Raw genomic sequence first — 22,866 nt, forward strand, 5'->3', positions numbered from 1 at the left:
CTTCTTCAGTGTGCTTTCTCTTCTTAATTTTTCTCTTTCTATTCTATTTCGTAACATATGATTATTTAGTCACCATTACTGTAGCTCTTTATTAGAGTAAAAAGACTTAAAGAACATATCTAACTTTTTCTTTTTTTAATACCAATATTTACAGGCAACTTTACATTTACATCTTTAATGTCAGTAGTCGTTATTGAGTAACAAACAACATAGTTTTAGATTTTAATTCTATTTATGTAAGCACTTAAACATTTGTGCTCTTGAAATGAAGGGAAAAATAAATTTAATAAGTTAGGACATTATTTATTATCCTAAATTTAAACTGACCCTAGTGTACTATGTGTTGTTTTTTCAGGTGGGCGCAATGGCTATGGTGCAAAACTTTGTAACATATTTAGTACAAAGTTTACAGTTGAAACTGCTTGCAAGGAATACAAACACAGCTTTAAGCAGGTATAGAAATGTTCAAAAATTTTCTTTTGCTGTAGTTATAAATTTAAAATTTAGCCCATATATTTCAGGAATATTTAATGAACTTAATCATTTATCATTCAGATGGATGTGTAGAGTTTGCAGGCTAGGTTAGCTCAGTCAGTAAAATTGGTATTTCTATGTATTAGACTTTCTGGGTTAAGTAATACTTTCTTCAGAGGGTTAGGTGATTAAAAATGAAAAACAAATTTCTGTTAAAACTTAAGTATATTCATGCACCCGTGAAAAGGAATATGTTCAGTTGCAACGTTTTATAATTGCTGTTGTATAACTTGCCAAAAAATCTTTCTACTTAGCTATACAAACATGGAAACAATTATCTGTATAATTTTGTATAGTGTTAAGAAACAGATTTTTCAGTGTTTATGTCATGAATTTCATTAACCCTAACTTGACTTAAGTGCAAACCCCCCATTTGAACCCATTGCTCATTGTTCACCTACAGACCAAAGGTTGAACGCAATCAGATTTATTGTATACAACTTTGAGATGGCCACCTTTCTAAAAGTTTAAAGAACTTTGGTAGAGTATTAGATACCAAAGTTCCTTGGCTTTGGAGTCCTTCCCAGCTGGTAAATCTTTTTCTTTCTTTCTGGACAAAGAATTAATTTTTGGTCATGCTGTCATGTCACTAAATAAATAATACATTTAATCTGTTACGCTTGTCTCTTAAAAAATGTAATATTTTCTGCTGACTGCCGAGGGCAAATTAATATCGATTTAATTTTACTTTTTGAAAATTATATGCTTTATGACTTAAAAGTGCTACATTTTCCAGTATTTTCAAAATTTTGAAAATTTAGTACAACTGAACTTTGATACATGCTGTGAGCAGACGTTCTGCTTGATCACGTAAATGTGCCCGTGTTCTTAAATGGGGAACAACACAAGACTCCTGAGTCAAGTCTGGGCACCTTGGTTTTTCCAAAAGGCATGCTTTGGCAAACTGGTCAGCCACCAAGATGCTGTCTTGGAGACTACCAAGCCTCTGCACAGGGACCAAAAAGCCTCTCTGTAGAAGTGTGTAGTAGATTGAAAGTGTTAAATGGATGGGTAATAAAGCCTATAAAGACAGCTCACTTGTATCTAATTTAGTAAGTTCTGGGAGAGGCCCTATTTGTGTTAGAATCATGTCCACCAGTGTAGTAATACCTGCAGGTTTACAGAAACCACAGATGTGCTGTCACCTATGCTTATGCTTATCTTTGTAAAACAATTAATTTTGTGTAATGTTTTACCAGAGGAAACTTGTAAAAGAAGTTTGTGAGCTTTTTGTTTTGTAACTGTTGCAATCCTAGCATAGTTGGAAAAGGGAACAAAGGAGGAGGATGGCATATATTGTAAACTAACATTTAAACTGTTTTATTTCCAAAGACTTGGATGAACAACATGATGAAGACCTCTGAGCCCAAGATTAAGCATTTTGATGGTGATGACTATACATGCATTACATTCCAGCCAGACCTATCTAAATTTAAAATGGAAAAGCTTGATAAGGATATTGTGGCCCTCATGACAAGACGAGCGTATGATTTGGCTGGGTCGTGCAAAGGAGTCAAAGTCATGTTGAATGGGAAGAAATTACCTGTAAGAGCATAACATAAAGTATCTTGGGTGTACTGAGTATTTGATGCGAAGAGCAGTGATTGCTACCTTTGTTGCCTGCAGGTAAATGGATTCCGCAGTTACGTAGATCTCTACGTTAAAGACAAGCTGGATGAAACTGGAGTCGCGCTCAAAGTCATTCACGAAGTTGTGAATGAACGGTGGGATGTGTGCCTCACTCTGAGCGAGAAGGGGTTCCAGCAAATCAGCTTTGTAAATAGCATAGCTACCACAAAGGTGAGTAGTTAGATCAAATGGTAAAAAAAATGTAAATGATAAAATATGTGCTGAGGTTATGCCCAGGGACCGGATAAAAAATAAAACTGGGTTACTGCAAATAAGCAGGTGAGAGAATCCTTTGCATGAGAGGAACTGGCAGAGCAATTGGATGGAATCAAAATGCATTCACAGCAGTATTTCTACATATGCACTAGTTTTGAAAACACTACTAATCATTATCGGTGATGTTTTACGTGAGCATACGTGGAATTGATTAAAATCAATGGAAGTAATTTATTCCTTCCTTCATTTTTAACACATTGTAGTAAGATAATTCTGAAAATAAGGTAAAAAATATACAAACCTCTCTGAGGCTACCAGTAACAAGTTTTGGAGGACAAAAATGGCTTTTGGTGTTCTTGAAAAAATGCCTATCTGTTTACTGCTTTTTGATGTATAAAATTGGCCTGAAGTGTTGAGATTTTGTTTTACCTATCTAGGGTATCTAGGTTTTCTTTGTACTTAGTAGCAACTGTAGTGAAATGAGACCATAGAGAAACCTTCAGTTATGATAAAGCAGCAATATGCTCAGCATACTAAAGTACAGCTTTGTGCTTCTTAAATTGCTGGAGTGGTCAGACACCGAGGCTATGGCCTGCAATCAGCTGGCATAACACTCATTTACTCCCATTTGGAATGGACCAGGTTTAGGGATCTGAGATCCACCATGGTGAAAGAAAGTCTTTGTCATTTCTGCTCTTCGCAAGTTGCACCTGATGAGTGATCTAGCAACTAGACAGTCTAGTTGTTAGATCTAGCAGATTTAACAAGCTAGATCTAATAATAATAGAACAAGCAGTACTAGTCATTGGTGAGACTGCTTTTAGGAAATCCTAACTGTGAGCTTTCCAAAAGATGGGAATGATAAGAATTGGTAATCAGGACCTTGAAAACTTCTCCTTGCTCAGATCTCTTCTAAGAGAGTCAAAAGAAAATTCTGATGGTAGCACAAGTGGTTCCTAAGCATCAGTGGTTACAGTGAGTGGAGTCCCCAGGCCAGCAGGTGCCTAGAAGTACCAGTGTTAGCCTTGGGAGTTGGTGATGTGTAGCTGGTGTTTTGGTGCGATATAATTTTTACTACGTAACTTCTTTTCAGTCATTTTCAGTTCAGCTGAACAAGCGTTCAGTGGTAATGGGGACAGTTTATTTCATTCTAGAATATTTACTTTCTAAGTGTGCATTTTAATTCTTACCTGATACATTTGTCATCCCTAGTTTTGAACAAGTATCTGGTAGTTGAAGGGTTACAACTTAATTTTAATTCGGACCTCTTTATGCGGCATAAAGAAGAATAAAACCATGACCTTAAAGATGTGTACAATACTTTTTATGAGGAAGCTGCCAATGTAGAGAAACTTAATTATGCTTGATACCAGGTTAAGAAAATGTGTTTGAAAAAAATGAGTAGTAGTTGACTTCTAAGTCAAATATATTGCATACATTTATTCAAAATTTTGAATTTTACTTTTTTGGATCAGTTTTCACCCATCATGCAGTTTCACATACATTGTTATCATATATTCTCTAAGAAAATTCATAGAGAAAAGTACTGTGTATTCTTCAAAGGTAAGTGGTGGAATTTCTAGTTTTTCCCACTCTCCTGATCCATGCCTTATGTGTGTGACTGGATGTGGAATGTTCAGGGCCAGTGAACCACCTCACCAGCAATTGATATGCAACTGCCCACTAATGGGACATAATGGCTAGAAACTAACAGTGTCAACTGCCTGTCCCCTTGTCTGCTGACAGGTGAGGAGCTCATTTCAGCTGTGTTTTGGTTATTTATAGGTGTTTGCTGAAAGCTTTTCATTTCTGTTTCTGGATAAATTTCATCCAGTCATAACTTCCCGTCCATCTTTTTTAAACTTCCTATAAATTCCAAAAAACTTTTTTTTTTTAGGTTTATTGGGTTGGTTTTTTGAGGGTTGTTTGGAAGGTCAGGCAGTGTGTTGAGGCACAGCTCTGTTGTTTGGTTCTTGTAAATTTGTTACCTTGGTAAGCTCCCCATTTATTCAAAATTTTGCTACAGTAAAGCACACAGAATTTGACTTCAGGCTCTGAGGCAGCATTTGAAAGAATGTTTGTAGCCGTTACAGTTGTACAAATAACCTTTAGAGGGAGACTTGTAAACTAATTAAACATAGTCTTCTCAAGTTCGGAATTTCAAATATTAGCTGTGGTAGAAATCATAGTAGAAACTTCAGTTCTTGACATAGCAATCTAATAATATTTTTAATGTTGTGTCACTGCTAACTCGAATACTGCTAATCATTTTAGCAGAAATGCTCAGCTAATACAGTTGCAGTGTCAGAGAGTAGACTTGGATGGAGGGAGAATCCCAGCCTGTTAAAATTTGCTGGAGTTCAGCAAGAAATTCAAGACTATTCCAGTTTTCAGATTTATTCTAATAAAATAAGTACAATAGAAAACAAATGCAAAATAAATTAGTATTTTATTTGTATATTTAATTAAATTAAAACTTCAAATTTATAATTAGTTTCTGAACTTTTCTGCCATATAAGCCATCTGTCTGTCTGTAGAATTTAAGTTTGGCTTGCCTCCAAATCAATTGGGGCTGTTGGCTATTCAAGATGATAAGAATTAAATGTATATAGGAGGCAGTCAAAGCTCCATTTTTAAGATTTTTAGTTGTTAGTGTTTTGTTAGACACCTTTGCATCGTGAAATATGCAAGACTGGGGTTCCAGTCACTACCTTCTGGAAAAAGAAGGTTATGCAGTCATAGCGCTGTTTTCCCATAGTGCAGAAGTCATAATAATCACAGACAGCCCTCTAGATTTAGTATGTCTTGTACGGAATTGCTGTGACAGCGGGGTCAGTTCTAGGCTGTCATGGTTCCATAGTGGGTACTTGTGCCACCTGCTGGTGAGATGGCTGAGAGGTTCCCAACTCCGAGCTCTGAACGTGGCTCGCTCACGGCTGCACACTTAGAAACGTGTTTTCATCATCCTGCTGTATTGCAAAGCTTGAGTTATATATAGCTTCAAAAGGATAACATTTCTGACTTACTACTTCCAAAGTTTAAGTAAATAAATAAGTATTTCTTCCTCGGGGTCTGTTATGGTAGGGATCATAGTTGGGATCTGAAAATGTTGCCTCCACCAAAAGTTTTCTTGCTCTGAAGGCTTCATTTGAAACACCTGGTTGAAAAGCCCTTAAACAAGGATAACCAGTGCTCAGGCCTCTTTCTTATAGGGTAAAAGGAAGAATCGTGACAGGCCCTATGAATGTTTCACTTTCAGCTCTGATGGTGCAACAGAGGAAGAAAAATCCTATATATTCTTTCCTTCTTTGTTTTCATCACTGTGATGATGCAAGAAGTTGCTTATAAGCCTCTTTTTTTTGTCCCCTCTGCATTTGAGTAGTAACTGTCAGGGAGTCCAGCGGACTGCTTTTGTTTGCTAGAAGAGTGGTGGCACCGTGATTATGTAGCTACAAGTTGTTGCCCTGTGGTCTCCTAAGGTTTGCCAGCTTATGGTTAACTGCATGCTCTATATGGATCTCTTGTTGCCCCATCCGATATGAATTTGGAACAGGTTTAGCCTCTGGTGAGTTTTAAGAAGAACTGGTCATCTCCACAAGGTTGTCTTGTTCTGTTCTTTCAAAGTTTTCGGGGTCTCGTGGTTGGCTATTTGCAGTTTTCTCGCCATTTGCTGAAGTCCCAGGCTAGCAAAGAATTATTGCTAATAGCATTTATGCCAAGAGTTCTGTAATACAGCTAAGAAAAGGTGAGATCACTTGTGGGAAGGAATAGGCATGAGTGCTGTATAATCTGAGGGTAAGCTCGTGAACATCATTTTTTAATGAACCTAGTGGGGAAAGTTTAATTTGAGGAACAAATATGTGGGTTTTTTAGTCCAAGGTTATTTATGTGCCAGTTAAAAAGGCACATAACAGCTGTGTGGCGTTGTAGGTACCTCCCAGTACTGCAGATTAATTTTTAGATATGCCGTACTCTTAAGGTTTTGTATCCTGTTGCAAACTGTAAGCAGCTGCATTTGAAGTCCATCACTGTACAGTGAATGAAAGGTCTCCTTCTGTTCCGTGTAACTTCTGTCATCCTCACTTGAATGAAGACTGAATGACATGAAAGAGAAACTTCCAACCAAATTTCTCTTTCTTATGATAAACTTAATGTACGTGAATTTCCGAATTTAAGTATGACTACAGGAACTTAGTTAATACTGATAAAAGCTATTAGGAAATTCAATAGTTATTTTGTTATTTTGGTTTGGTTTTTTTTCTCTTCATTCAGGGTGGTAGGCATGTTGATTACGTGGTGGATCAAGTTGTGGGCAAACTGATAGAAGTGGTGAAAAAGAAGAATAAAGCTGGAGTTTCAGTCAAACCATTTCAGGCAAGTTACTTTATAAAAAAATATTGAAAAATATGAATGTGGGAACTTTATTGAGTAAACTGGTTTCTATGTTTTCAACAGGTGAAGAATCATATATGGGTTTTTGTTAATTGCTTGATTGAAAACCCATCGTTTGATTCCCAGACAAAGGAAAACATGACATTGCAACCTAAAAGTTTTGGGTCAAAGTGCCAGCTATCTGAGAAATTTTTTAAAGCAGTAAGTAAACCTTTTTTTTCTTTCCTTTTTTTTTTCCCCCCTGTGAAACAGGAATTGACATACTGGATCCAAGTGTATGTATGCTTTGTAGCAGAAGGTTAATTTTAGTGCATTATGGTATTCTAGTGACATTTGCATACTGTTAAAATGGGATGGAGGAACCTCTGGTCTTAATAGTGGAAGCAACGACTGTGTTTTGACTCTTACCCTGGATTTAAAAGCAAGCTTGACCTGATCAGCTCATTTGTTGGAGATTCTGGTATTTATATTGATGAAATGAATGTGACTCTTAAAACCTAAACATAGTCCTTGACCAATTATTTTTGTGTTAAAAGATTTTTCTGAAGTTGAGAATATTGTCTACCTTATTCTTTGGTATCAGTCCTGTTCTGTTTCACTAAGGTGAAAAGAGAGGGAGAGGATATGTCACATGTACTTGTTCTTCCAGTAATCATAGAAATGCAGAACTGGGGCTGTAGTATTAAAAGTGATCATTATTGTTGGGCAAGAGGTTTAAATTTTTTTCTGTAGATGGGCTAAGAATTGATATTCTAAATTAATATACTAGTACAAATATGTCATAGAGGGTTTTCCTCTATTACATTTTTATACAATGAAGCGAAGGAAGACTTCTGTTAGCCAGAACTCAATATAATGTGTCCTATTTAGGGCCAGTAGCATAAATGGAACGCCAGTAGTAAGGAGAATGGTGCTACTGCTCATACTCTTTGGCATCAAAACTCCACTTGCTGTGTAATGTTTTCAGCTTCTAATTCTGTATTACAAGTGACATTCTTATAGAACTTACAGGGAAAAAAACCCACAACACAGTATCATATAACAAAATCTGAAGAGTGAATACCTGTTGTATTTCAATCAGCAGGTTCGATTTATAGTGTTTCTAATATTCCCTGAATTGAACATTGATTTCCAGATGTGTTAAATGTGCAGCAGAATCTCCACAATGAATGCTGTATTGTGGGGGATAATGAAAAGCCAAAGCTCACAGTATTTTGTTCCACCTGTATTTTGTTTTGATGTGGAACCAAACCTAAAGCAGTTTCAGTTTAGAAAATATGCTATATGCTACTTTTTCTGCAGATGTGTTTCTAAAAATGATATCCGTTTCTCAAATGGTTGATATAAAGCCTTATTCTTAAATGATTTCGATTGTCTTTCAGCCATTTCCAGTCATTTCCAAAGAAACTTTAAATGGCCACAAGTATCCCATATGGTTACTTTTTGCTATCAAGTCCAGGAAACAGGTGCTTTAGAAACTAAAATGTCTCAGCACATCAACCACACAACATAAGACAACCTCTTGTTAGTTCTCAGACCTCCTTTCCTCTTTCTACCAGTTACATAAGGGGTGGAAGAGGATGCTCTGTGTGTGATGTGTTTTGGTTGCATGTGCTTAAAATGCTAAAGAGTAAGGTATATGTTAATTCCTTGACTTTCATATATTGCAGTTTTTAAAATTTAGAGAGCTTTGAGAAGCAGTGTTAGATCAGTGACTTAGAATTGAGATGTAAGAATCTGCTATGTGAAGCTTCATTTTTCTCATCCACAATTCTGATTTGTTACTCGTAGGCCTCTAACTGTGGTATCATAGAGAGTATTTTGAATTGGGTCAAATTTAAGGCACAAACTCAGCTGAACAAGAAATGTTCATCAGTGAAACACAGTAAAATCAAGGGCATTCCAAAACTGGATGATGCTAATGATGCTGGTAAGAGCACTTATTTTTAATTTCTTTAATGTTTCATAAATTTTTCACAAACATGATAATTTTAAACCTGACTTTATTTTTCATCCTTATGGATTTTTTAATAAAAGTCTTTCTAGTTTTCTAAACTTTCTGGAGATAGAATTTAAAGCGTGATGGTGAGTTTGATATCAGGAACACTATCCTCTCTAGAGCAGAGATTTAATAACACTGAACAAAAGCAGAAGTCTAGTTTGATACTGGAAGAGTGTGTGTATATTCTAATTGTGGTTTCCTGCTAAATTTTGTGTTACCAGTATTCTGTTTTGGAGGTTTTCTTGATCTTTCTAATGTAAAAATATCAGAATCATTATAGGGCCACAAGCTATAGGAAGTAGATCACATAGTGTGCACACCTGAGGGAATGGTTCAAGAGACTTTTTTCATAATACTTTAAATGCCATTAGGTTCCTGTCTGGGAATATAGGGCAAACTGGCAATCTCTGCTGGCTTGCTTCTTTAGCATAGATAGGGATCAGGATCTTTGTGCCAATAGCAATGGGAGTTGTTCTTGAGTTATTTGAGAGGCACATATGGCTAAAGAGCTTGAAATGTTGCCATTCTTTGTTAATGTTATTTAATTTTTAATGCATCCTTACATTAAACAATGATAGAGAAATTGCAATGAAGTCGGCGGGTGGGCTGAGTAGGTAAAAGCATGTAAGACTGGTAAAGAAGCTCAATGAGATGATGAGACCTGTTTGATTTTCTTCCTTTTTTGATTCCTTGGTACTGATTTTTTTAAAAATTTGTTTTCTTCACTATTTTATTATTTTTCCTGTTATTCAGATGTCATATTTTGCCTCAAAAGTTGGTAATCATGTCTCCTTTAACTAGTGTTTTGTTTGTGGAATTGGCATTCCCTAATCAGATGTAAGTTCCTGGTGTTTTTCTTCCGTAGAAGATTGTGTGCTTGGAGAAATTATATATTTTATGGATATTAAGCCTAATGCTCCTAAATCATATAATGAGTGATTTTGGGCACACTTTCTTCATAGGATTTTTTAGCTCTGCTTTGGAGACCAGCCTTCAAAATCACTTCTTACGCAGTTTTTTAATGGGGGGACCCTGAAACTTCCTCAACTAAGCAGGCATGTAAGGATTCATTTGGGCTCAACACTGATGCCTAAAGCTTTGCATGTCTTGAATCCCTGTTACCCAAGTATTTCTCTGCTGCCTAGTTCTATGGGGAGTGGGAACTCTGCATCTCCCAAGGAGGCTTACCCAGGTATTGGTTTTTTGAAGATCTGGAACATACTGCGTTTCTCGCACTGAAGGCATTGCATGTTTGAGGTGGACACTCAGAGAGGCAGAGAGGCATTCAGTTTCTGAGTACAATGTGTATTGTCATATGCAGGCTTTGCCTGACTTTCTGAAGTGTTATCTATACTGGAAGAGGTGTTTTAAATTAGAGGATCACTAATAATACATTTAGTAAAAAGTTCTTTAGTAATTTCTTTTTAAAGAGTGAAGGTATCATATAGATCATCTGTTTATTCTTGAAAAGGAATATTTTGTTCTTTTTGCACAATCAAAAATAGTCAGGATCTTTGATTTCTGCTTTCATAGAGAAAGGGAAGGCAGAAGGTGATATGAAAGAGTGACTCCTTCAGTGTGGCCGAGGGGGTTGGTCTGCTCTTGAGAACTTGTCTCAATGAACTTCAGTTGTTGATGGCGCCTCACTGATGATGTTTCTTAACATAAAGGGAAAAAAGAAGTACTGGTACCATGGAAATTCTTTAATGAGTACACAGACAAAAAACACTGTAGAACTATCAGTCTTTGCCTTTGGGACCTTAATAGAAAGGACTGTGGTAAAAGGACAAAGAGTAATGGGTTCAGCCTGGAAGAGGGGAAATTTAGGTTAGAAGTACAGAAAAAATTCTTTACTGTGACAGTGGTGAGACACCGGAACGGGTTGCCCAGAGAAGTAGTGGATGTCCCATCCTTGGAAGTGTCATGGTTGGATGAAACCATGAGCAACCTTGTCTAGTTAAAGGTGTCCCTGCCCATGGCAGGGGGCTTGGAACTAGATGATCTCTAAGGTCCCTTGCAACCCAAACCATTGTGTGATTCTATGACTGGGGGATCCTAAGGCTCAGGTGAATTAAGGGCTGTATGTTCTCTTTCTGTGTGTGAGAGGCAGATCAGTATTTCTAGGTCCGAAAAATTCAACTTTTCTATGTGAATATTGCCTAAGAATGTGCACAACTGTGAGTATATTGTGAAGAGTTATTCATCATGTTTTCAAAAGAATTTCAGACCTCCCAGTAAGAGGTCTGAAGAGGAGAAAAGGTTTAAATGATACATGAAGATACAGATTGTTTCAAGACATTCATATGTGTCACACAGAGTAACCTGTGTGTAGCCTGGGAGCAAAATGCAGTATGTTGTAGTTGATGTATTTGTTAATACATAAGAATAGGAGAGAGATGTATCTGTACAGTGATGTAGTTGCTGCAGATTTCTTCCCCCACTGTAAGGAATGAGTCCTATACCTGGTCATTCTTGCTTTTTTGTGATCTTGATGAGGTATGCATAGTTCTGTGGCTTGTTGGAGGTGGATTAGGAGGATTACCTAATCTGGTGAAGCATAAGAGTGTTTTTTGAACCTACTGGTTGATATAGTTCTTTGGGTTCTTCAGAACCATGCTCAGGAAAATACCTGGCACATTGTATTTCCACGAAATTAATTGCTAATGATTGCATCCGTTTCAGAAGGAAGTCCACCTGGATTACATTCAGATGTGTCTTCTGCAGTTCACTTAGGGAAAAATATTGGCTGTCTTATATTCTGAAACAGTAGACTAGTATTATTCTTGGTATTTGGAGTCCACTTTGTTGACAGGTAGTTATTGACAGTGTGAATAGCTGCCTAATTTAGATTCCATTAGGCCAAACTTCTTGATTCAGAAAACCAAAGATGTTGAATGTAAATTCTGTGCCATAGGAAGTATGGGGTGGGTTTTACCTACCAGGTAAAAGCAAATCACAGCACCTATTTTAAATTCCAGTATATTCAAAATTTACCTTATTAGAAATAGGGGAGACTTAACCAGCTTGAAGTTTTTTGTAGTCTTTCCTACCGCTTAGCCTTGATAAAATAGCAAAACTGCTTAATGAGCATTTGCACCCTTGCAAAAGGATAGATTCCTTTTTTCAACCTGCTTGTTATTTGGAACATCTATTCCACTACTGCAGTTGCAATAAACAGAATATAAATGTCATTCCAGTTTTGAATATATTGGGCATACAGGCACCAAAATGCAGTGTGTCTTGTAGAGTCAAAATTACATTGTTAGTGAAGATTTATTTTTCTGTTCAGGAAATTTGTGAGATATAATACGTGCAAATGTTCTCATCTTTTGAGCTTTTCTGTCAAGTTTTTTTTAGTGTTGTCTGGCTTCAGCTGATGGACAATAAAAAGGGATACCCACAAAAATTATTTCATAAATTACTTTTTAAAATGTACTGTGAGGAAAGGGGAAATACAGAATGGGAAATAACTCCTGTATGTAACTCAGACATGCATAATGTATGTGTGTAAGAAATTTGCAGCTAGAAAAATGAAATGGTAAAGGTACAGAAGCAATTGGACTTTTTTTGTGCAGACATATAGAGACCATTGCATAAGATGTGCCACCATTACATCCCATTTTGTCTATTTTGCTCCTTCTCCATAGAAATCCATAATGTACTGCTAAGGGCAAGGATATTCGCTCTTGTTGCGCAGTGTTAGTGGTATGGAGGGCCATCCCTAAAAATAGAAATTCAGTGTATTTAAATGAGGAGAAGGAAGAATTCAGTTGTATTTCTTTTATTTGAGTTATGCTTTCTGGTTTTTTTTGCCTTCCCTCTACTTCTTCCTGGCCTGCAGGTGGCAAACATTCCTTGGACTGCACGTTAATATTGACAGAAGGAGACTCGGCCAAATCTTTAGCGGTCTCTGGCTTAGGTGTTATTGGTAGAGACAGATATGGAGTGTTCCCACTCAGGGGCAAAATTCTCAATGTTCGAGAAGCTTCTCACAAACAGGTATGCAGTTTTTTCCTCTCCTTTTGGGGACAAATGGATGTCTTGTGTTTATTTTTGATTTCTAGATTTACATCTTCATATTTGAATTTTTATTTTTTCACGAAAATTTTGTGGCTGAGATTTCATAAAGTACCAGCTACTTTAAGGCCTGGGATAAGCCTGGAAATACTAAGTGTAGTAATGCAGTACTGGGATGACAAAGTTAATTTCTTCACAAGTGGAAGGAAATTTTGCTATGACTCATATTAATATTTCACATGAATATTTAAAAACCCTAAAATTTTTTATACTCTCTATTGCCATGTGATTTTATTGGCTCACAACCTGAGTGCAGCAGCGTTACCCCATCTCATTATTTCTGCTGCCCTCCATAATTTGTCTGTAATAAGAGATGTGTTGCATATGCCCACAGAAACAGTGGAAGGAGAAGGCAGCTCTGTGAGATGACTTTTTGTTAAGCATGCAGTTTTCTTCTTGCTTTCCTGACCCAAAGTGCTCTGCCCATAGAGGAGAAAGAGTGTGGTGCAGTCTTGAGAATTTGCACGTACAGAAGAAATATTTAGAAGTGCAAAGGCTGCAAGGGGCTGGGCGTAAAAGGGTTATGAAGTTGAGGCTGGGATGCATTGAAAAAGAAGCTCTCAAGCCCACCTGAAAAAGACTGGGATATTTCTAAATTTCTGTTTTTTACATTGACTTCAAAAATAACTTTTTTATACAGATTATGGAAAACGCAGAAATCAACAATATCATCAAAATAGTTGGACTACAATACAAGAAAAGCTATGAAGATCCAGAATCTCTGAAAAGCTTGAGATATGGAAAAATTATGATTATGACAGATCAAGTAAGCCTGAAATTCACAGGTTTTAATATACAGAGCTTCCTATGATATGTCTTGCTGCAATTTCACAGGTTATGTTTTTGTGCATTACAACCTGTCTCAGCTATGACAGTGTGGATGCATTCAGGGGGAATCCCTAATGTATGAGGTTTCTTTACAGGATTAATTTATCTATGGTGGTGTTTTGGTTACTCCAAAGGAACAACTGGACTTTGCTGCACAAAACAGTAGAGAAGGCAAAGTAATAATAAAAACATACTTTTGATAACTCAAAAATAGGTTGAAAGTAAGGACAAAAGGGAACAGTAGATGAGGTGGTATTGCTAGCAAGTCAGGTAGAGACAAGAACGAAGGCAATTATTGTTGGATAATCTCATGATTGAACTATCAAGCATCTTTCCACCGATGAGAACTGTGGGCCAGGCTTGACTGTCTTCCACAAAAATTCGACTCTCTGGTGTCTGGGAGAGCTGTGTAGCTCTCCATGAAAACATAACACAGGCAGAGAATCTTTGAACTGCAACCATGCACTTGGATTGGAAGAGCTTATTATTAGCTCGGGGATAGTGCTATTCACAGGTGGTTATGTCACAGGTGGTCCATTTTGGAATACAAATTAAAACTAGCTGTACCCTTCTATACTTTCTATCAGCAGATATTGTTTTGATGTATCCAGGCCAGTGAGTGGGTTTTTGGTGGTTTTGGAAATCTGACATTTGAAAAGATTGCCTCATGTTTTCATGTTCTCACTTAGGATCAGGATGGATCTCACATAAAGGGCTTGTTGATTAATTTTATTCATCACAATTGGCCATCACTGTTGAAACATGGTTTTCTTGAGGAATTCATCACCCCTATTGTGAAGGTACAGATTCTATTATTGTGATTTTATGGATTACTTATAGTGCAACAGAAAAGTTGATTTTTTTTGTTTGTTTGTTTTGTTTGTTTTGTTTTGTTTTTTTAAAGGCAAGCAAAAATAAGCAAGAACTCTCATTCTATAGTATCCCTGAATTTGATGAGTGGAAAAAGCATATGGAGAATCATAAAGCATGGAAGATAAAATACTACAAAGGTTTGTTTAAAAACAAATAAGTGAACCCTATTGATGAATAATAATAAATGGGTGCTATGAAGTTTTATTTGTAGCTGTTTTTATGATAGCATCTTATGTAATGATTTTATAATATTCCCAGTAAAATAAAAGGGGTAAGATAATAAAACTTAAATTTTTAATATTGAGTAACAATTTCTTTTTACTGTACAGGATTGGGTACCAGCACTGCTAAAGAAGCAAAAGAATATTTTGCTGACATGGAAAGACATAGGATCTTATTTCGGTATGCTGGTCCTGAGGATGATGCTGCCATTACACTGGTAAGAAAGTGCTTCTGTATATGATATGTTTTAGTTTCCATTGTTTGCTGAAAATGGCACATGAGAAAGACCTTGAAGGGTTGTTATGGTTTTTGGAGTACCTGAAAAAAGTACTTCTACGAGAGAAAGAATCTTTTGGAAAATATTTTAAATTTTGGAATAAGGGTTATCCATGCTACAAAATCAGCTCTACCCTCTGCTTTTAGCTTTGATAGTTTTGTGTAATGTCGATTTCAAGAAATGTTACGGTCAGACTTGCTTTTAAAGACAGAACATGCAAAAAAGTACTCTATGTAAGAAAATAGAGCCCAGACAAATTATGTTTCACATCTACTTAGGCATCCTTATTTTGTTTCTGAGCACATAAGATCAGGTAAATATTATTTATTCATTGAAGATATATCACTGTGGCATATGTGTATTCATGCATGTGCTCTACATATTTGAATTTGCAATCTTGTACGTAGTTGAGTAAAGGGAAGTACTTGTGTTTCAAAGAAAATTTGTGGAAGGACAAAGGATGAAGCGTCTGGAATGAAGCTGCTTTTTCAAGAAGTATTTCAACTTTTATCTACTTAAATTTGCTATTTTAATTGTAGGTCGTATTAGAGAGAAAAAAAAGGTAGGAGAGAAAAAAAAGAAAAATGGAAAAATACGCGTCTTAGACAAAACAACTTTTTCCTTATACCATGGATGCTGTAAAATGTGTGTTTTTAATAATAGAATTCTGATCTCTATGTCTGCCAGTAGGCCTCCCTACTCAGGCTGATACCTGAGGCCATGTAACCTGTTATGGCTGATCCTTGCTGTTGTCTAAAATGGTATTCTGTGAATTCAGGATGAAGCTGGTCATCCTTGTTACACCTGAACAGCTATGACCAGTACTGGAGCTGTTAGCAGAAGCTTCACTTCTATTCCTACCCACGTTTCTTCTGCTGATAGCTGTAATCCCAGCCCCAAGATTACCTCTGGGCATAGGTGGTGTAAGATTATGGGCCCTGCCAGGCCTTATGATAGCTGTAATCTAGGAAAGCAAAAGTTATTTCACATAGCAAATTTGTCAGCATTCTGAAGAACTCTTTTGCTAGCCCAGGAGGTATTAAAATATCAGTTTTAAGGGGAGAGAGAAAAAACCTCCTTATTCTATTCAAGAATAAATATTTGAGAACAGTTTTTATTCAAGCTCTTAATTCTATTATTCTATTAAAAGAATTTTTATGCTGATACAGCTCTTGGTAATTTTTCACGTCAGTGGTCTGGAAAAGGTATAGATAAACTGAAAGGAGACAGAAGAAAATTGTAAGAATTTAGTAATTTTTTTTTACAAAAGCCTAGTCTTAAGCTGTCATATGTCTGACATTGTGAACTACCAAGCTTTGGTCACAAACGAAGTCAGTCTGATGCAAATCACAGTGATATCACTTAGTCCCTTTCTCAGAGAATAAATTACTAAGGTTTAATATTTATTATGTAATATCATGGTCTCCAAGGAAATGAAACTACTCATTGAGCTCTTTTGGAGTGCTCCAGTTAAGAGTCCTTTGAAAAAGATAGTGCTGATCACTATCTTCTTATGCAGCAGAGTGGTTGAAATCAGGACACGATGGAGTCTCTGTATGTTGTTCCCTGAGGAAAAAGAGGCAGTACTTCAGCAACTCACAAAGCTTTCCTAAAGTAGTTGAAATCTTTCTTAAATCACTGTAAGACCGCAGCACCCGAGCTACGAGCTCACTTGGAGGGGTTTTACTTTAAAAATATGTAAGGCTTCAAAAATCCACTTGCCAGATCTATTGAAGAGCCCTCAGTTCTTTTAAAACCCTTAAGAGAGAGCGCAAAAGAGAAAAGCTGCACGTTTCCTCACAAGGTATTCTTACAGGTAAACTTTAAAAAATAGGAGTACTTGGCAAAAGTTTAAAGGGTAGCGTTCAACCAAAACAAAGCATTCCACAAAACCTTAACTTAGCACATGCTAACCCATGCAGCTTAGCAAAATCCAGCCCATCTCAAGCTACTCAAAATATTAAGAAAGGAGATTTGGAGAAGAAGAAGTAAAGAAAGAGAGGAAAAGAGAAAATTATAGCTACCGTTCAGAGTCTTGTGCAAGTCCAGTGTCCAGGTGGCAGGGTGGGAACAAGCGCGGAGAGCACTTGTTGCTGCTTTTAGGAGCTTTGGGGCCCCTGTGGCCACACCCCCCACCCCCAGGTGGGACTTGCGGCCCACTGGCCACTCTGGAGCTCTGGGCAGGGTGAGGGGCAGTGTTCCCAGTGTGTTTTCCATTATGGAGCTGGGTTAGGGGCTCCAGGGGGTGTGGTGGGGGGCACTGCTCTCAGTGTGTTATCGGTTCTGAGGCTGGGTTAGGGAGAAAAGGGGGTGTGGTGAAGGCTCCCGGCCTGCATTTGACTGACACTGCTCCAGGGTGTCCCGGGGTGGCTGGCAGGGGCTGAGATATGGGATAGGCCATTATCTCACCTCCATGAAATTTGACCTGTCCCTTCCCTGCCAGACCCCCTGCCTTGAGTTGGTCTGAACCAATAATTAATGTAACAATCCAGTGTCTCGCAACCACATACTCAGTTTCTGTGTGTTCTTGTACTCTTTTGGAGAAGAAACTCTCCGAAGGGGAACTCTGTTTCTCTGACATGACGGAGTCAGAACATTCCTGTGTCCTTTCATAGGGTGGTTGCTTAAAAGTTACACCTTGTCGTCATGAAGGCTGAGGCCTTCAGTCAGCTGGCCTAAACTCTGTCTTAGTCTTTTCATGCAGTTTCGATTTTGTCAACTTGTCAATTTTCTTAAGAGGACTAGGAATGACCATTCGGGAACAACTACAAGTTATTGGCATTCTGTGGCTCCAGGGCATGGAGAGGACAAGAAGAGTAGGGTATTTTTTCTAATACCTTCAGTAGATTTTCTTGATAAGAGATATTTCAGTCTAAATGATGAACCCAGCCTTAAAGCTCTGTGGGGAAAGACCTTCAAATGTGTATCAAAGGACAACTCTGATGTGAAGAGGGGAAGAAGAATGATAAGATTTGTCCAAATGTGTGCAAATTTCAGGAAAGTAATATGAATTTAAATTGCAATCTGCAAAAGATCTGTCAGTTCAAAAACATTGTGCAAAAATGTGTGAAAAGTCATGTACTGGTACTGCTGCTTAAATGTAAACATTAGTTATATGGATTAGCTTGTCCAAATAAGCCTTATTGAATACTCGATCAGATAGTGCAATATAATTAAAATTCTGACTGAAGTAACATACATTTACACAAACATTTATATTGCTGATAATTTAGTGTGTTTGGAATCTTTTCAGGCCTTCAGTAAGAAGAAGATTGATGACCGAAAAGAATGGTTAACAAATTTCATGGAAGACAGACGACAGCGTCGGCTACATGGCCTTCCCGAGGTGAGTCCTAAATAACAGTAATAAATCTGCAGGGTGAGATTTAAATGTGATGTAGGTTTTGTATTGAATGAATAATGTATGTGGTTTTTTTCAGCAATTTTTATATGGCACAGCAACAAAACATTTGACTTACAATGATTTCATTAACAAGGAGTTGATCCTTTTCTCAAATTCAGACAACGAGAGATCTATCCCTTCCCTTGTTGATGGTAAGCTGATAATTCCTTATGATTTATTGTAACATTCCTCTTTATTGATGGTTTTTAAAGCTGTGATTTTTACTGGAATCAATGCGTTCAAGTAGAGAATATGAGAACTTCTATGTATTGATTATCATTTCATATCAATGGTATCCTGAGGTGCATTAGGAAGATCATTGCCAACAGGGCGAGGGGTATGATCCTGGCCCTCTACTCAGCCCTAGTGAGGCCACATCTGGAGAGCTGTGTCCAGTTCTGGACCCCTCAATATGTGTTGCTTCTGGAGCTGATCCAGTGGAGGGCAGCAAAGATGATTAAGAGACTGGAGCATCTCTTATGAGGAAAGGCTGAGGGAGCTGGGCTGGTTCAGTCTTGAGAACAGACGACTAAGAGGGGACCTTATCAATATCTATAACTATCTGAAGGGAGTGTGTCAAGAGGATGGATCCAGGCTCTTCTTGATGGTGCCAAGCAATAGGACAAGAGACAATGGGAAGAAACTGATGCACGAGAAGTTCCACCTGAACATGAGGAAGAACTTCTTTATTGTGCTGGTGAGCGTGCACTGGAACAGGTTGCCCAGAGCAGTTGTGGAGTCTCCCTCACTGGAGATGTTCAGGAACTGTCTGGATGCAATCCTCTGCAATGTGCTCTAGGATGTCCCTGCTTGAGCAGGAGGGTTGGATCAGATGACCCCACTGTGGTGCTTTCCAACCTGACCCATTCTGTGATTCATGTGCTAATTGCTGTATTTCTTCTGTGAGGAAGTTTAAGCTGTTTCAGCCTTTTTATGTAACCAGACCTATTCACCACACTCTACAAGTTTTGTTTCTAGTCAAATCATCAGAGAAAGCTGGTCTTTTAAGTGCTAATAATAATCAAAATTCAAGACAGCAGCTGAATGCAGATAAAGATGCAAATGTTTTCTCCCTTCAGTCTTACACCACAGGCAATGATCTAGTGTTTACTTGTTTTACAGTGACCTATAATCTTGCTAGGGTTCTGTCAATCAGGTTTACTAAGTCTCCCCTTGCAATAGCATGGACATTAAAAGAAGCAGCTTCACTACACTACACTACACTAGAGCTTCATTTGTAAAACTGTCTGCAGACAGTGTGAGCTGGAATTTCCGCCCATGTTATTGTCCATATGCATAAGCTTACTAAGGTCAGAAAAAAGGCCTTGAGGTTTCATGGGGGCAGTAGGAGTGGGGGGCACGCATTTGTCTCCACTTTCCAGTATATTTTTTACAGTGGAGGTGGTCAACCTTCTTGACACTACAGACCCATACCAAAATATTCATGCAGCAACAGCTTTTTGTATTTTGGATGAGAGATTAAGATAGTTCACCAGGGGATAGGGTCAGTAGCTTCCTGGTAGAATGAATCCTCAGCTTTGCTGCAGAATGAGGCTGAGTTAGGTATGGCAGATGCATCTCTAGGGAGTCAAAGAATGTCAGCCTGTTTCAGCTTCTCCAGACTTACTTCCTCCCATAGTTAGATAATTATAAAGATGTATGTTTCAAGAGGTCATTGTTCATTTTAACATACTATGCTCTCGACTGCTTTCTCAGAAACAGCAGAATGATTTTGCTGAAACTTAAAATAAAGAATGAAACTTGCAGTAAACAACTGTTAATTTGAATTGAAGTTCTTCAAGACTCTTTCTACAAAAGTGTAAGAAAATAAGAAAGGAACATAGTTATTCATGTATTTGTGTATGTCTATGTATATTTGTAATATAATGTATGGATATATAATGCTATGAATATTATATATAATTACTATCAGCCTTTCTGCCAACTTTAGCTGTAATTCTGCATTCTGGGCAAGGATATGTGAGTTGTTCAGCAGGTGTAGTACTCTAGCAATGGTTTTCATCCTTTAGCATCATATGGTGAAACATAACAGGCTAGTCTGGTGGCAAAACTCTGGAAAAAAATGAAGAGGAAGAATACTTTGATTATCTCTTCACAGTTACTAGTTACCATTCTTACTCCTTGAGGATCCTTCCATGTAAAGAAAATCCTGTAATTTTATTATATTCAGTAGACTTGGTAGAAAAACATGATGTGGACCTATTGTAAAAAAAATTACATATTTGAATAAAATGGAGATTGTAGTCAGTGTCTCTTTTTTTTTGTTTGTTTTTGTTTTGGTTTTTGTTTCGGTTTTTTGTTTGTTTGTTTTTTTGGGTTTTGGGTTGTTCCCCCCCCCTTATTATTATTTTGTTTAACCCAAGGTAGTAATGATAACACATAACAATGTTTTGCTGCATTTCGTAAATGTATGTGAGTTAAAACTCTGAATAGGTCAATAAGCATAATCTAGAACTAGTTATCAGTTCTAGATAATATACAGAAGATATGATGCAATCCCTTCCACACAGATGTTGTACCTAAAGTTGCCTAAGAAATGCAAGTAAACCAGAAGATCTAAGAGACTGACTTCTTCCTTAAAACTCTAAAATATCTAAAAGTGGCATATCTTTTTGTTGAATTTTCTTCAATAATTGAGATTTTCACACAGAAAGTAAAAATTCAGAGTGCTTTAAAATCCACGTAGGCTACAGTTACACTTGTCATTACTGAACTTGTGTGGATATTCTTAGAAAAAAGATATTGCTGAGTAGAATAGAAAGAACTCGACTCGTGGAAGTCATACATTCAGGATCAAGTTGCTGTTTATTAGAAAGATGTATTTTATGCTGTATAATACTAATTGGCTGAAAGGGTTATGTTTCTACTTTCCTGGTAATTTTCTGAGTTTCGTAAATTTTTTTTTTATTATTTTAAAAGATTTGATATATTAGTTGATTATTTTGTTGATATTACTGTGTGAATTTGCTTCCATTTAATGTTTGGAATTCTTTTGAGCGATTAGAAATTATAATAAGGCAAAACAAGTTTATTACTTTAGAACATACGCTTTTGTGTGTGTTGAAAATGGATTGTTCTTCTTAATAGGTTTAAAACCGGGGCAACGCAAAGTTTTGTTCACTTGCTTTAAGAGAAATGACAAACGTGAAGTAAAGGTTGCTCAGCTGGCTGGTTCTGTGGCTGAAATGTCAGCTTATCACCATGGGGAGGTGAGTATGAAGGAGAGTAAAGCTATGAGGATTTTTAGCCCACATAAAATATTACGTAAATGTTTGTGGTACTGAAATTGCAAACCTGTTGACTATAAGTCTACTAATCACAAATTTACGTTTAAAGAAAAGGAACCAAACAGTATGTAGCTTAATAAAACCGGGTATTTCCTTTTTTTCCAAGTCTTTGTGCACAGTGGTATCCCAAATACATTGTGGCTAATGGAAAGATACTAGATAACTAATTGCCTAGGTAACTTCTAGATTCTCAAAGGGATATAGGAACTATGTGCTAGGACAATTTTTGTCTGAAACATGAAATACAGTATTTTAAGGAAAGAAACACAGATACTCTTCTTCACAAACTTGATACTGTGTCAGAAGAAAGGTTATTTCTAGCTCCCTTTTGTTTATATTTATCTGAAATGTGAGCAAGAGTATTAGCAGTCCCGGCATCCCTTTTATTCTTTCTTTAAAAGCGATGAGCAGTGGTTTGTGCAGTAGTAAGTGCAGTCAGTTTATTATGCCCCTTTGCTTCCTCCAGAGAAGTGCTTTAGAAAAAATTGAGAAGCTCAGGGGTTTTCCTAAGCATAAAATGTAAGAACATATAAATCAGGGAGGCAATGTGGCTGTGGAAGAGGAAGCATCATGTTTTGCCGGCAACCCTTGTAATAAGTTTACGACATTCCTTTCTCAGGGAGACTACTTTTTTTAAAATTTAGTTCAGGTTAGTCATACAATTTTGGGGCATTAAAAATAGGTTTTACTGGCTAATTAGGAAAGACTGTCTCTACCTATTCTTATTACTATGTATTTTCTTACAGCAAGCATTAATGATGACTATCGTCAATTTGGCTCAGAACTTTGTTGGAAGTAACAATGTGAATCTGCTACAACCTATTGGTCAGTTTGGCACCAGGCTTCATGGTGGAAAGGATGCTGCCAGTCCTCGCTATATTTTCACCATGTTAAGGTAACTACAAATGTAAAGCATGTAAAATGCTTGCTTTTGAAAAGCCTTGTCATGAAACGAATCCTTTCACAACACTTTTTTTTTTTTTTTTGTGGAAGAGGAACAGGGAAGGATTGGAATGTTTTGATAGAAGCTAAAATTCTGCTTTGGGATCTCTTAAGTGTGGTTTTGCACATTGATTTTTTTATATGATTTTTCCATGCATAAAAG

At 37.1% G+C, this 22,866-nt stretch overlaps 1 protein-coding gene across 4 annotated transcripts in view; it reads left to right on the forward strand.

Moving 5' to 3' along the window:
• Positions 1-22,866, forward strand: part of TOP2B (DNA topoisomerase II beta) — a 64,063-nt gene that overhangs the window by 22,537 nt on the left and 18,660 nt on the right. For all 4 annotated transcript variants that reach the window (XM_064672727.1, XM_064672738.1, XM_064672713.1 and 1 more), the window contains exons 6-20: positions 356-453; positions 1,867-2,079; positions 2,161-2,334; positions 6,652-6,753; positions 6,835-6,972; positions 8,563-8,701; positions 12,615-12,772; positions 13,491-13,616; positions 14,368-14,478; positions 14,583-14,688; positions 14,881-14,990; positions 18,304-18,396; positions 18,491-18,605; positions 21,562-21,683; positions 22,508-22,656. In XM_064672727.1, the coding sequence (XP_064528797.1) occupies positions 356-453; positions 1,867-2,079; positions 2,161-2,334; positions 6,652-6,753; positions 6,835-6,972; positions 8,563-8,701; positions 12,615-12,772; positions 13,491-13,616; positions 14,368-14,478; positions 14,583-14,688; positions 14,881-14,990; positions 18,304-18,396; positions 18,491-18,605; positions 21,562-21,683; positions 22,508-22,656 (1,954 nt within the window). The remainder of the gene's footprint in view (positions 1-355; positions 454-1,866; positions 2,080-2,160; positions 2,335-6,651; positions 6,754-6,834; positions 6,973-8,562; positions 8,702-12,614; positions 12,773-13,490; positions 13,617-14,367; positions 14,479-14,582; positions 14,689-14,880; positions 14,991-18,303; positions 18,397-18,490; positions 18,606-21,561; positions 21,684-22,507; positions 22,657-22,866) is intronic.

Source organism: Pseudopipra pipra, chromosome 1, assembly GCF_036250125.1.
Source record: "Pseudopipra pipra isolate bDixPip1 chromosome 1, bDixPip1.hap1, whole genome shotgun sequence".
NCBI classification, from domain to species: domain Eukaryota; kingdom Metazoa; phylum Chordata; class Aves; order Passeriformes; family Pipridae; genus Pseudopipra; species Pseudopipra pipra.